Raw genomic sequence first — 13,637 nt, 5'->3', positions numbered from 1 at the left:
CACAGCCTGCTGACGCTTACCACTAGCTGTTCGATAGTGGGACACCGAGTGTGCAACACAGGCAGCTGCGGATGGAGTGCTCGTGCGACTGCGCTCTGTGGACGAGCTTTTGCTTATGGAGGAGGGTCGAAATCCTACAGCCAACTGCTTCCTATACCGTGGGCTGGGCAGTACTGTTCCACTGCCACTGTCCCCTGTGGAGCCTGCATCCACCACATTAACCCAGTGCGCAGTGATGGAAACGTAACGGCCCTGGCCATACCTACTGGACCATGCATCTGTTGTGAAGTGTACCTTTCGACTTACTGATTGCTTGAGTGCATGGACAATGCGGTCTTTCACATGCAGGTGGAGGGCTGGGATGGCTTTTCGAGAAATGAAGTGCCGCCTGGGTCGGTCATAGCATGGGACTGCTTGGCCATGAGCTCGCAGAAAGCTTCACTTTCAACCAACCGGTAGGGCATCATCTCTAATGAGATTAGTTTGGCAATGTATGCGTTCAAACACAGTGTATGCAGATGAAAGGATGAGTACTTTCTTGTCCTACTCAGAGTGTCTGGTATGTTGAGCTGGACTGGAGAGCTGCATATGGGGGAAGTAGCGGTAGACCGGATGGAGTGAGAGGGGGTTGGTGATGGTATTGGTGGTAATGGCCTAGATTCAGTGTTGTGTTGCAAAACTATTGTGATTCCCTGAGTGCTTTGGCCTTGCGACGACACCTCCACATTTAGTGCTGGTGGTGTGCTTAATGGTGGTGGTGGTCCTACAGTGGGGGAAGCGATGGAGCATTGCTGGCTACCTTCAGTCGGAGCAGATGCACATGTGCTACTTGAGGTTTTGTAGTCCGTCCATGCTTGCAAATGCATGTTGATGAAATGTCTAAGCATGCATCTGTTATTCAAATTTCTGAGTTGTTTACCTCGGCTAATGGTCCTTCCGCACTTCTTACAGGTAACCTTTCCCTCATCAGTTGGATTTTGGACAAATACAGTGGGGCAAAAAAGTATTTAGTCAGTCAGCAATAGTGCAAGTTCCACCACTTAAAAAGATGAGAGGCGTCTGTAATTTACATCATAGGTAGACCTCAACTATGGGAGACAAACTGAGAAAAAAAAATCCAGAAAATCACATTGTCTGTTTTTTTTTCCTTTTATTTGCATATTATGGCAGAAAATAAGTATTTGGTCAGAAACAAAATTTCATCTCAATACTTTGTGATATATCCTTTGTTGGCAATGACAGAGGTCAAACGTTTTCTGTAAGTCTTCACAAGGTTGCCACACACTGTTGTTGGTATGTTGGCCCATTCCTCCATGCAGATCTCCTCTAGAGCAGTGATGTTTTTGGCTTTTCGCTTGGCAACACGGACTTTCAATTCCCTCCAAAGGTTTTCTATAGGGTTGAGATCTGGAGACTGGCTAGGCCACTCCAGGACCTTGAAATGCTTCTTACGAAGCCATTCCTTCGTTGCCCTGGCGGTGTGCCTTGGATCATTGTCATGTTGAAAGACCCAGCCACGTTTCATCATCAATGCCCTTGCTGATGGAAGGAGGTTTGCACTCAAAATCTCACGATACATGGCCCCATTCATTCTTTCATGTACCCGGATCAGTCGTCCTGGCCCCTTTGCAGAGAAGCAGCCCCAAAGCATGATGTTTCCACCACCATGCTTTACAGTAGGTATGGTGTTTGATGGATGCAACTCAGTATTCTTTTTCCTCCAAACACGACAAGTTGTGTTTCTACCAAACAGTTCCAGTTTGGTTTCATCAGACCATAGGACATTCTCCCAAAACTCCTCTGGATCATCCAAATGCTCTCTAGCAAACTTCAGACGGGCCCGGACATGTACAGGCTTAAGCAGTGGGACACGTCTGGCACTGCAGGATCTGAGTCCATGGTGGCGTAGTGTGTTACTTATGGTAGGCCTTGTTACATTGGTCCCAGCTCTCTGCAGTTCATTCACTAGGTCCCCCCACGTGGTTCTGGGATTTTTTCTCACCGTTCTTGTGATCATTCTGACCCCACGGGGTGGGATTTTGCGTGGAGCACCAGATTGAGGGAGATTATCAGTGGTCTTGTATGTCTTCCATTTTCTAATTATTGCTCCCACAGTTGATTTCTTCACTCCAAGCTGGTTGGCTATTGCAGATTCAGTCTTCCCAGCCTGGTGCAGGGCTACAATTTTGTTTCTGGTGTCCTTTGACAGCTCTTTGGTCTTCACCATAGTGGGGTTTGGAGTCAGACTGTTTGAGGGTGTGCACAGGTGTCTTTTTATACTGATAACAAGTTTAAACAGGTGCCATTACTACAGGTAATGAGTGGAGGAAAGAGGAGACTCTTAAAGAAGAAGTTACAGGTCTGTGAGAGCCAGAAATCTTGATTGCTTGTTTCTGACCAAATACTTATTTTCCACCATAATATGCAAATAAAAGGAAAAAAAAACAGACAATGTGATTTTCTGGATTTTTTTTTCTCAGTTTGTCTCCCATAGTTGAGGTCTACCTATGATGTAAATTACAGACGCCTCTCATCTTTTTAAGTGGTGGAACTTGCACTATTGCTGACTGACTAAATACTTTTTTGCCCCACTGTAAGTGCCACACTGCACTCTTCCTACTATGGTGTACATTTTCTTGCCTTGCACGCTGTCATAAGTTGACCATCTGGCCAAGCTGTCCTGCAACTCTTTTAATTTTTGGTCCACTTTTTTGGACAGCTACGGGCCTGCCAGATAACCGCTGCTGCGATGTCAGTGCCTGTTGCGGATCCTTCTCCTTATCTGAACTATTGCCAGCGCCACCCTCCTCTCCCAATGGATGCCAATCCAGGTCAAGAACTGGGTCATCCATCACCTCCTCTTCAAAGTCATCTGCACCTTCCTCTTTACCTTCCTCTGTGTCACCGTGTACGGTGGTATAGTATGCGGGAAGGGGTACCTGAGTTTCATCAGAGTCAGATTCTGGCTCAGTAGACTGCGAGGGCAATGTAGTGCTCTGGGTCAATTTACCAGCAGAATCATCTAGCAGTGGCTGTCCATCAGTGCACTCCATGTCAGATTCGTCTTGGACTGGGGAATTCAGGATTTGACTGGATAACCCAGGCATGGTATGAGAAAAGAGCTCCATAGAGTAATCTGAAGTGTGGGCTGCCGCATCCTTAACTTTTGGCGGGGTGAAGGACACAAGGAAAGGTGTTTTTCCTGACCAGAACCCTGCACTGATGACTCCGTTCTTGCAGGTTTCGAACGTTCAGAAGAGGAGGCAATAGAGCTGATGGCTGTTTTGGCAATGTACGCCAAAACCTGTTTCTGATGCTCCAGCTTTAAAAGCGGTTTTCCTACTCCAAGAAAAGGGAAACTTGCAGGCCTTCTTGGGCCAGAGGATGACGCAGGCTCAACACCTCCTGCCTTAGCTGCTATTGTGCTTTTGCCAGAACCAGCTGATGCACCACCACCATCAGTACCAGCCGTGCCCCCTTGCCCACGTCCGCGGCCTCTTCCACCATACTTCCTCATGTTTGAGAAAATGTACCAAAAATATCAGCAGAGAGATGGTACTGTATGAGGAGCGTCCAGCTGTGTAAGGCTGGTTTCACATTTGCGCTTTTGTGCGCAGCGCATCGTGCGCACCAGTGCGCATGCGCACTGCGCACCTATATTTAACATGATGTGCGCATGGTCTTGCGCATACTTGCGCTTTCGTGCGCATGCGTTTTTTTGTCTTTCGCGCCAGGCGCGTCAGACGCAACATGTTGCATTTTTGGTTCTGCCCTGTCTCGTTAAAACAGCGCATGCGCACGGAATGCGCACGGAATGCGCAAAAACACCACATTGGAGCCTATGGGAGCGCAATACTTGCGCATGGTCTTGCGCACGCTTGCATTTTTATGCGCATGCGTTTTTAAAATAAACATGACTGAAATGTGGTCTAGACAGTAAAAAAAAAAATTAAACCGAGGTGATAAAATGGTGTGGGCACTGGGATTCCACAATACTTTAAGGATTGCTCACGAGTGGACACACAGCACAAGCTGCACCAATGTAAGTATGAAAAACCTAATGTCTGGCTGAAATTTCAATACATTTCTATGTACTTATGTCTCTTTTTTTTTTTATTGCAGCATGTCTTCATCTGGTGAGGAATATGTCCCCGGGACAGGGCAAGAGGCAGAAGAAGTGAGTACTATGCTTCCGTATGGATTGGAAAAAATAAACACATGTGATTAATTTTTTTGGTTTAATTTTCAGACCTCCATCACGCCACCACCACCGGAGGAACGGCAGGAGCAGCAAGGCCAAGTGCGGGCGGGAAGACGTGATGTAAGTACAGACGGACTGTTTTATTTATTTTTTAATTTTTTTTTTTTAAATTTTCATGGTTGTTTTTTTCGATGTTTGTTGCTTTTTTTGCATTTATTTTCATTTAAAACAAATAATTTTTTCATGGCTTGTTTATCAATATCTAAAGCTCAAAGTGTGTATGTGTGTGTGTGTGTGTGTGTGTGTGTGTATGTTTGTTTGTTTGGGTATATGGGCACGGGACTATGGGATGGTGGATATGTATGATGGTATATGGTCACGGGACTATGGGATGGAGGATATATATGATGGGTATATGGGCATGGGATGGAGGATATGTATGATGGTATATGGGCACGGGACTATGGGATGGAGGATATGTATGACGGGTATATGGGCACAGGACTATGGGATGGCGAATATGTATGATGGGTATATGGGCACAGGACTATGGGATGGCGAATATGTATGATGGGTACATGGGCACAGGCATATGGGATGGCGAATATGTATGATGGGTATATGGGCACAGGACTATGGGATGGAGGATATGTATGATGGAATATGGGCACGGGACTATGGGATGGAGGATAATTATAATTTTCTATAACTAACCACAGTTAGTTACTATGCCCGGGCAGCGCCGGGCTCTTCAGCTAGTTTTCGAGATTTTTTATTTTAAAATCTTTCAAAGATTAATGTTTGTCTTTCTTTTCTAGGCTCCACAGCGGGAGGAGGACCTCGCCCTGGACAACGACGAGCTCATCCGTCTAGTCCAGGAGCGAGTCCCGTTGTGGGACACCCGTCACCAACTGCACTCGGACAACGTGGTGATCCGGCGGCTCTGGAACGAGGTGGCCGCATCGCTGATGGATGGCTGGGACAACGCCTCTCCCCGGGTCCGCAAGGATTTTCGTAAGTATTTAAATGCAGTGTGATGCAGCAGTGATCTTGGCCGGGATCACCCAACTGTGTGTGATGCTATTAACTCCATGGAGTTTCTATCATCACACACAGTTGGATGATCACAGCCTCCAGTGCATAGTCTTACTTTTTTCTTTTTTTTTTTTCCACCACAGTGAACAAAGTCAGAACCCGTTGGCGCTCGATGAAGGACCGCTTCAACAGGGATATCCGTCAGGAGAATAAGGTTCGCAGTGGTGCTGCGGCAAGGACCGGCACGAAGTACAGATACCATCGTGCCTTGGCATTTTTAAGACCGGTCCTTGCCTCCCGAACGTAAGTATTTTCTAGTTGTATTGTGTTTTATTCTGTGCTTTTCTATTCCACAGGAGTTGGCGATTGTTAATTTATGGTAGTAATTTCTTTCTTTTCTTTTCACAGCACCTGGAGCAGCACCCTGCAACCTGGGCCCGAAGCGGTCCTTCATCAAGCTGCCCCGGACCCCTCCCAGCCATCCATCAGCGAGGAAGCACCTTGCAGGTCTGCACCACAGTCATCTGGAGACCAGGAAGCTGGTCGCTCAGGTGTTCCCCTGTCCCAGGTCTCTGCCACTGGTTTTGCGGGCACTTCCCGCCAGCAGCGGCAGAGGACCTTGGACAGGCCTCTCATGCCCGAGTTCGTTGAATTGAGCTCGGTCTTTCAGAGTAGCCTCAAGGCACTCTCCGATAGACTTGAGAGTGGTTTCCTCCTTTTGGACCAATGCTACAAGTCTATCGAGGGTCGCCTTGAGCGCCTGGAAGTCGACCTCGCCAGACCAGTGCATCATTTTTATACCCAAATAGCTCGGGACACGGCGGAACACCTTACCCCTGACCTCCAGTTGACTGTCATGCATGCCTGCAACAATGCTTTTATGCAGGCTATGCAGCAGAGTAGGATTATGCAGCAGTCAGCGGTGGCATTTCCACCGGTGCCACCCCTGACTCGTTTTACAGCATTACCTACTTCTGCTGCATATTACTGCACAGCCACCACACTTCCAAGCCTCGCCGGACACCAATATACCGCCCCAAGTCCGAGTGCAGCTGGACACTTACCCGCCAACACCATGCCAAGCGCTGCTCCTGCCTGGCCCACCACTGCTGCCGCCACCACCACTGGATGGCCCGTCGTCAACTCCCCTGCCTGTAGCGCCGCCACCACCACCACCAGCGGGAGGACCACCCCGGAATGGACCGCCACAGCCACCACGCCTGCATGGACCGCCACCACCACCAGCACCACCACCTCGGAGCAGCATCAGCTGGGGGACCTGCATTCAATATTTACGGCCCCTGCCAGGACATCCACCACCACCAGCATGCCACAGCAGGTACAAGATCCTGGCAGGCGGTCCACAAGTGCCAGGCGGTCCCCCAGCTCCAGCCAGTCCACAGCCTCCAGGCGTTCCAGAGGCTCAAGGCGGTCCAGAGGCTCAAGGCGGTCCAGAGGCTCAAGGCGGTCCCCGGGGTCTAGCCAGTCCTCAGGCTCAAGCGAGGACAGCAGCAAGACGACGGGCCACCGTCATAAAAAAACAAAGAGGAGGACTCTTACCCTCCCTCCTCCCTCACCTCCCACTTCACAACTTTCCTTGCCTCGGCTCCCTTCCCCCACTTCTTTGGTTCCTCCTTCCCCTAGAACCCCTTACTCCACCCAAAGCCGTTCCTCATCCCTCCACACCCCCCAGTTTCCAGCAACTAAAAAATAAGTAAAATAAATGTTATATTTTTTTTTCAAAATAATGTTTGGTTATTGTGTCTTTCGCCGCCTGCACACACTGCGCCCTACACTATGGTTTGTTTTTCTTTACTTTATACCGGATGGTCAGCCATCCAACTCTGAAAGGGATACTATATTTCATTTTTTTTTTTTTATATATATATATATATATATATATATATATATATATAAATAAAAAAAAAATGAAATATAGTATCCCTTTCAGAGTTGGATGGCTGACCATCCGGTATAAAGTAAAGAAAGGGAAACCACCAAAAAAAAAAAATAAATTATATATATATATATATATAAATATATATATATATATATATATATAAATATATATATATATATATATATATATTTATATATATATATATATATATACATATATATATATATACACTCACTGGCCACTTTATTAGGTACACCTGTCCAACTGTGTGTTAAGACGTAATTTCTAATCAGCCAATCACATGGCGGCAACTCAGTGCATTTAGGCATGTAGACATGGTCAAGACAATCTCCTGCAGTTCAAACCGAGCATCAGTATGGGGAAGAAAGGTGATTTGAGTGCCTTTGAACGTGGCATGATTGTTGGTGCCAGAAGGGCTGGTCTGAGAATTTCAGAAACTGCTGATCTACTGGGATTTTCACGCACAACCATCTCTAGGGTTTACAGAGAATGGTCCGAAAAAGAAAAAAAATCCAGTGAGCGGCAGTTCTGTGGCCGGAAATGCCATGTTGATGCCAGAGGTCAGAGGAGAATGGGCAGACTGGTTCGAGCTGATAGAAAGGCAACAGTGACTCAAATTGCCACCCGTTACAACCAAGGTAGGCAGAAGAGCATCTCTGAACGCACAGTGCGTCGAACTTTGAGGCAGATGGGCTACAGCAGCAGAAGACCACACTGGGTACCACTCCTCTCAGCTAAGAACAGGAAACTGAGGCTACAATTTGCACAAGCTCATCGAAATTGGACAGTAGAAGATTGGAAAAACGTTGCCTGGTCTGATGAGTCTCGATTTCTGCTGCGACATTCGGATGGTAGGGTCAGAATTTGGCGTAAACAACATGAAAGCATGGATCCATCCTGCCTTGTATCAACGGTTCAGGCTGGTGGTGGTGGTGTCATGGTGTGGGGAATTTTTTCTGGGCACTCTTTGGGCCCCTTGGTACCAATTGAGCATCGTTGCAACGCCACAGCCTACCTGAGTATTGTTGCTGACCATGTCCATCCCTTTATGACCACAATGTACCCAACATCTGATGGCTACTTTCAGCAGGATAATGCGCCATGTCATAAAGCTCGAATCATCTCAGATTGGTTTCTTGAACATGACAATGAGTTTACTGTACTCAAATGGCCTCCTCAGTCACCAGATCTCAATCCAATAGAGCATCTTTGGGATGTGGTGTAACGGGAGATTCGCATCAGGGATGTGCAGCCGACAAATCTGCGCCAACTGTGTGATGCCATCATGTCAATATGGTCCAAAATCTCTGAGGAATGCTTCCAGCAACTTGTTGAATCTCTGCCACGAAGAATTGAGGCAGTTCTGAAGGCAAAAGGGGGTCCAACCCCTTACTAGCATGGTGTACCTAATAAAGTGGCCAGTGAGTGTATATATATATATATCAATATATATATATATATAAATATATATATATATATATATATATTTTTTTTTTATGGTGGTTTCCCTTTCTTCAATTTAACCTGGGAAGGTGAGTAGTGGAGTTTATTAAGACACAGTACACTGGGTACAGGTATAAAAAACCATGTATTTTATTTTTAACAAACAACAAAACTATTAAACCATTTGATCCTGCCATGCTACACGACCAACATCGGATAAAAAGTAGTCCGCAAATTGGTCCCTCATTTGGGCAACTTCGACTGAGGACCGAAGAGGGTGCTGAGTAAAATCTGGCAAAGGGTTGGCAGCAGGCTCATCCATGTCAAAGTTCGGCCGCTCCTTTGCCATAACAAAATTGTGCAGAACCACGCATGCCTTCACCACCTCATCCACTGTTTCCATTTTGAGATTGATGGCGGTGCTGAGAATTCGCCATCTGAACACTAGAATGCCAAAGGCGCACTCTACAGTCCTGCGAGCCCTCGTAAGCCTGTAGTTGAAAATTTTCTTGCGGTGGTCCAAGTCACGGCTGGAGTACGGCTTCAGCAGGTTTGGGCACATCTGAAATGCCTCATCCCCAACCACTACAAATGGCAGTGGTGGAGTTTGGGTTTGGGGAAGAGGCCGTGCCAGTGGAAAATTGAAATGGTTGCCGTACAACCTCCAGCCCATATCAGAGTTCTTAAAAGTCTGTGAATCGTTGCCCCGTCCGAATGCCCCTATGTCCACCGCCACAAACCGGCAGTCTGCATCCGCAATGGCCATTAGGACTGTGGAAAAGTACTTCTTGTAGTTGTAGTACTCGGAGCCACTTCTTGCGGGTTTTGTGATGCGGATGTGCTTCCCGTCCACCGCTCCTAGGCAGTTCGGGAAATTGCAGACTGCCCAGAATTTCTCCGATATTTGAAGCCACTTTTCGGCAGTGGGCAATGGCAGAAACTCCGGACACAGAACATCCCACAGAGCCCTGCAGGTGTCGGCAACAATCCCGGATAAAGTAGAGATTCCCAGCCGGTACTGGAAATGCAGGGATGAAAGACTCTCTCCAGTTGCCAGGAACCTGCCAAACATAAAAAGAAAAAATAATTATATTTCTGTCTTGGGTATTACTAAAAACACTGAAAATAAAAAAGTACATGGCCTAACTATTTTGCATGTTTTTTTAATACAACATAGCAAAAAAACATTTTATAAAGGCTTGGGATTAGTACATGCCAGAAGAAAAACCATTATGCAAAAAAGCAATTTCCCAAAAATAATGTTAAAATTCAATAGCCAAAAAAAAACCTAATTTTTTGGACCAAAAAAAAAAAAAAAAAAAAATGGAAAAAGCCAAAAAAATTATGCAAACATAACAACATACATACCGTAAGGTGACAAGGAGCCTTTCTTCGGGAGGAATGGCACGCCGGAGCTGAGTGTCCCTTCTCCGTATGTTTCCTTCAACCATACCCAGCAAGTCAAGGAAGCTTTCCTGGGACATCCGTGTATAGTCAGCAAATTTCTCCGGGTTTTCCTGTAGCTCGCTGTACAGCGTGTGATATGCTCCACGGCTTGCCCGGAGTTCGATGATTGGATGCCTCCAAAACCGACGCCGCTGCCGTCTCTGCTGTCTCTCCCTCTCCCTTTCTTGCTGGCAACAAAAGGCATGCGCCTAAGACAGCGCAATGTCAAGATCCAGCTTGAAGCGGAAATTATCCAGACGCAGGTCCATCTTGACACCGGAAACAGCAGCAAAATCTGATGAATTCAGCAGTACAGGGTCTATAAAACATTCCAATGACACACGCCCACTGGTGACCCATTGGTGGTCAAGGATTTTTCTATTGTTAAATGTCACACCTAAAAACGCATGCGCATAAAAAACGCAACCGCATGCAAAAACGCATGTAAAACGCAAGTAACACTGCGTTATTTTGACGCATCAGCGTGCGCATGAAGAAAAAAAACGCACATTTGTTTTGCGTTTTTCTTTGCGTTTTTTATGCGCACGATGCGCTGCGCAAAAAAACGCTAATGTGAAACTAGCCTTAGGTGTATTAAAAAATTTAAATCTACGCATAAATTTTTTTAGTCACAGACGCTCTCCCAGTAAGTATTTAACCTTAATCCAACAAGCAGATATACGGTACTGTATCAGAATTGTACAGCTGTATTTGTTTTTTGTGTAACTAACAATCTCTGTATATGTATTTATGTATTTACGGAGTGTCACATACACACTCTGACTCTGTATAGATGTGACTGTAATGGAAACAGCAGATATACAATACTGTTTGAGAATCGGACAGCTCAATACGGTTTATGGAGAAATGGAAATGTCCGTATTTGTATTTACGGAGTGTCACACACACACGCTGACTCTGTAAAGATGTGACTGTAATGCGAACAGCAGATATATAATACTGTTTGAGAATCGGACAGCTCAATACGGTTTATGGAGAAATGGAAATGTCCCTATAAGTATTTACGGAGAGTCACACGTACGCTGACTCTGTATAGATGTGACAGTAATGCCAACGGCAGATTTACAATACTGTTTGAGAATCGGAGGAGTTCTATATGGTGTCTGTCTGTAAAATTGTAAATCTCCGTCTATTTTTATACGGAGTAACACACGCTGTCTCTGTTATAGTTTTGACCGAAATCAAACAGCAGATATACGAAACTGTTTGAAAAGCAGACAGCTATATATGGTGTAGGTCTGGAATAATGTAAAATCTCCTCAGTTTGTTTTTCCAGAGTCACACACAGATAGCTTGTATTTGTCCGTGATATCAGCCGGTACACAGTAGTGTGTGAGGCACGTACACCGCTATACGGTGTCTGTATGGAAAATTTTAAATCTCCATCTATTTTTATACGGAGTGACACACACTGTCTCTGTATTAGAGTTGAGCGAAACGGGTCGGTCAATTTCAAAAGTCGCCGACTTTCGCAAAAGTCAGGTTTCATGAAACAAAACCCGACTATAGCGTGAGGTAGACCACGAGGTCGGTGACCATGGAGCCAAAGTTGCGTTTCAAATGATGCTTCAGCGCCCTTTTTCAGCCAATGATGGAGGATGCACATTGTGGGCAACGCGATGACATAGGCAGCGGTCACCACCATCTTTGAGAAGGGCATGCAAGTGATTGGCTTGCTTTGCGTGACGTCACAGGGGCTATAATGGGCGTGCACGCCGACCGCCATCTTACTTCTGCTGATCTCAGAATAGGGAGAGCTGCTGCTGCTGATTCTGTAGGGAGAGCGTTAGGCAGGGAAGAAGATACAAAAAAACTGCTTCTGCTGCTAGTGATTTTGCCTGTACAACACACCAGTTAGTGTGCAGTGCAAGGGGAGGCTATATTTTGGTGCATCTGCTCTGTTGGTTATTAGGCTGCCTTATAAGGCTCCCTGATAGCTGCATTGCTGTTTTCACACTGCTGTGGAAACTGCTTTTTTAAAAGCAAAAATACTTTTCATCCTCTTTTTTGCCCAGTTACCAAGCGTTTATTTTTCCACACTTTTGTGTGCAGCAGTCCTGCTTATTAGGCTGCCTGCTGCCATACTTGGGACTGAGAGCATCATTGTCAGCTTGCTAAAATCTCTAGGGAGATTCAAATTCTCCCCAGTCCTATATAGACATTTTATACACCATCCAATTTCAGCCTGTTAAATTGAGGTGTAATCTACACTGGGCCTGAGATATTAGTTCAGTGTCCTCAAGTCTGTATGGAGATTCAAATTCTCCCCAATACTATATACACCTTGTACCTTGTTTTACAGTACCATATTGCTGGTGGTATTTTGGGTACATTTTCCCAAAAATGAGGAAGGGTGTTGGAAAAGGCCGTGGAAGTGGGCATGGGTTGCCAACTGGTAATGATGGTGTTGGTGGTGGATCTGTTGGTAGTGGCAAAAGCACAATAGCACCTAATGCAGGAGGTGTTGAGCCTGCGTCATCGTCTGGCACAAGAAGGCCTTGAAGGCTCTCTTTTCTGGGAGTAGGTAAACCGCTTTTAAAGCCAGAGCTTCAGGAACAAGTTTTGGCTTACATTGCTGACACAGCCTCCAGCTCTATCGGCTCCTCTTCTGAACATTCAAAAAATAAAAGCACTGAGTCGTCATTGGAGGCTCATGGTCAGGAACCACACCTTTCCTTGTGTCCTTCACCCCTACCAAAAGTAAAGGATGCGGCAGGCCACACTACAGATTACTCCATGTAGCTCTTTTCACATACCATGCCTGGGTTATCAAGTCAAATCGTGAATTACCCAGTCCAAGATGAATCTGACATGGAGTGCACTGATGCACAGCTACTGCTAGATTTATCTGCTGGTACATTCATTCAGAGCACTACATTGTCCTCGCAGTGTATTGAGCCAGAATCTGACTCTGATGAATTCAGGTGCCCCTTCCCGCATACTATACCACCTTACATGGTGACACAGAGGAAGGTGCACATGACATTGAAGAGGAGGTGATGGATGACCCAGTTGTTGACCCAGATTGGCATCCATTGGGGGAAGAGGGTGCTGCTTCCAATAGCTCAGATGAGGAGGAGGAGCATCGACATCACAACAGCTTTTATCTGGCAGGCCCGGAGCAGTCCAAAAACGGGTTACAGAAACCAAAAGAGTTGCAGGACCTCTAGGCCAGATGGTCAAATTAGCACAGCGTGCAAGGCCTCAAAATGTCTTCAATAGTAGGAAGAGTGCAGTGTGGCACTTTTTTGAACAAAATCCTAATGATCAGTCAAAGGTTATCTGAAAGAAGTGCGCAAAGACCTTTAGCCGAGGGAAAAATCTGAGAAATTTGAATACCAGTTGCATGCTTAGACATTTAACCACCATGCACTTGCAAGCATGGACGGACTACCAAACCTCACGTACCACATGTGCAACTGCTCCCAATGAAGGTAGTCAGCAACGCTACATTGATTCCCCCACTGTAAGCCCACCGGTTAGCACACCACCAGCAGCAAATGTTGAGATGTCGTCGCAAGGCCAAAGTAGTCAGGGAATCACAATATTATTGCTACGAAAGACTGAATC

The 13,637-nt window shown here is 46.0% G+C and overlaps 1 protein-coding gene across 1 annotated transcript in view; it reads left to right on the top strand.

Moving 5' to 3' along the window:
- The first annotated feature begins 4,450 nt into the window (after window positions 1-4,450).
- Window positions 4,451-13,637, top strand: part of LOC141099801 (uncharacterized) — a 61,399-nt gene continuing 52,212 nt past the window's right edge. Inside the window, exons 1-3 of the mRNA XM_073587871.1 lie at window positions 4,451-5,215; window positions 5,380-5,539; window positions 5,645-6,539. Coding sequence (XP_073443972.1) covers window positions 5,170-5,215; window positions 5,380-5,539; window positions 5,645-6,539 — 1,101 coding nt within the window. The 5' untranslated portion in view covers window positions 4,451-5,169. The remainder of the gene's footprint in view (window positions 5,216-5,379; window positions 5,540-5,644; window positions 6,540-13,637) is intronic.

This window comes from Dendrobates tinctorius, unplaced genomic scaffold (genome assembly GCF_039654945.1).
Source record: "Dendrobates tinctorius isolate UK_male_01 unplaced genomic scaffold, ASM3965494v1 ptg000011l, whole genome shotgun sequence".
Classification (NCBI taxonomy): Eukaryota; Metazoa; Chordata; class Amphibia; order Anura; family Dendrobatidae; genus Dendrobates; species Dendrobates tinctorius.
Note: the sequence above shows the minus strand (reverse complement) of the source record. Positions and strands in the feature narration are given on the sequence as shown.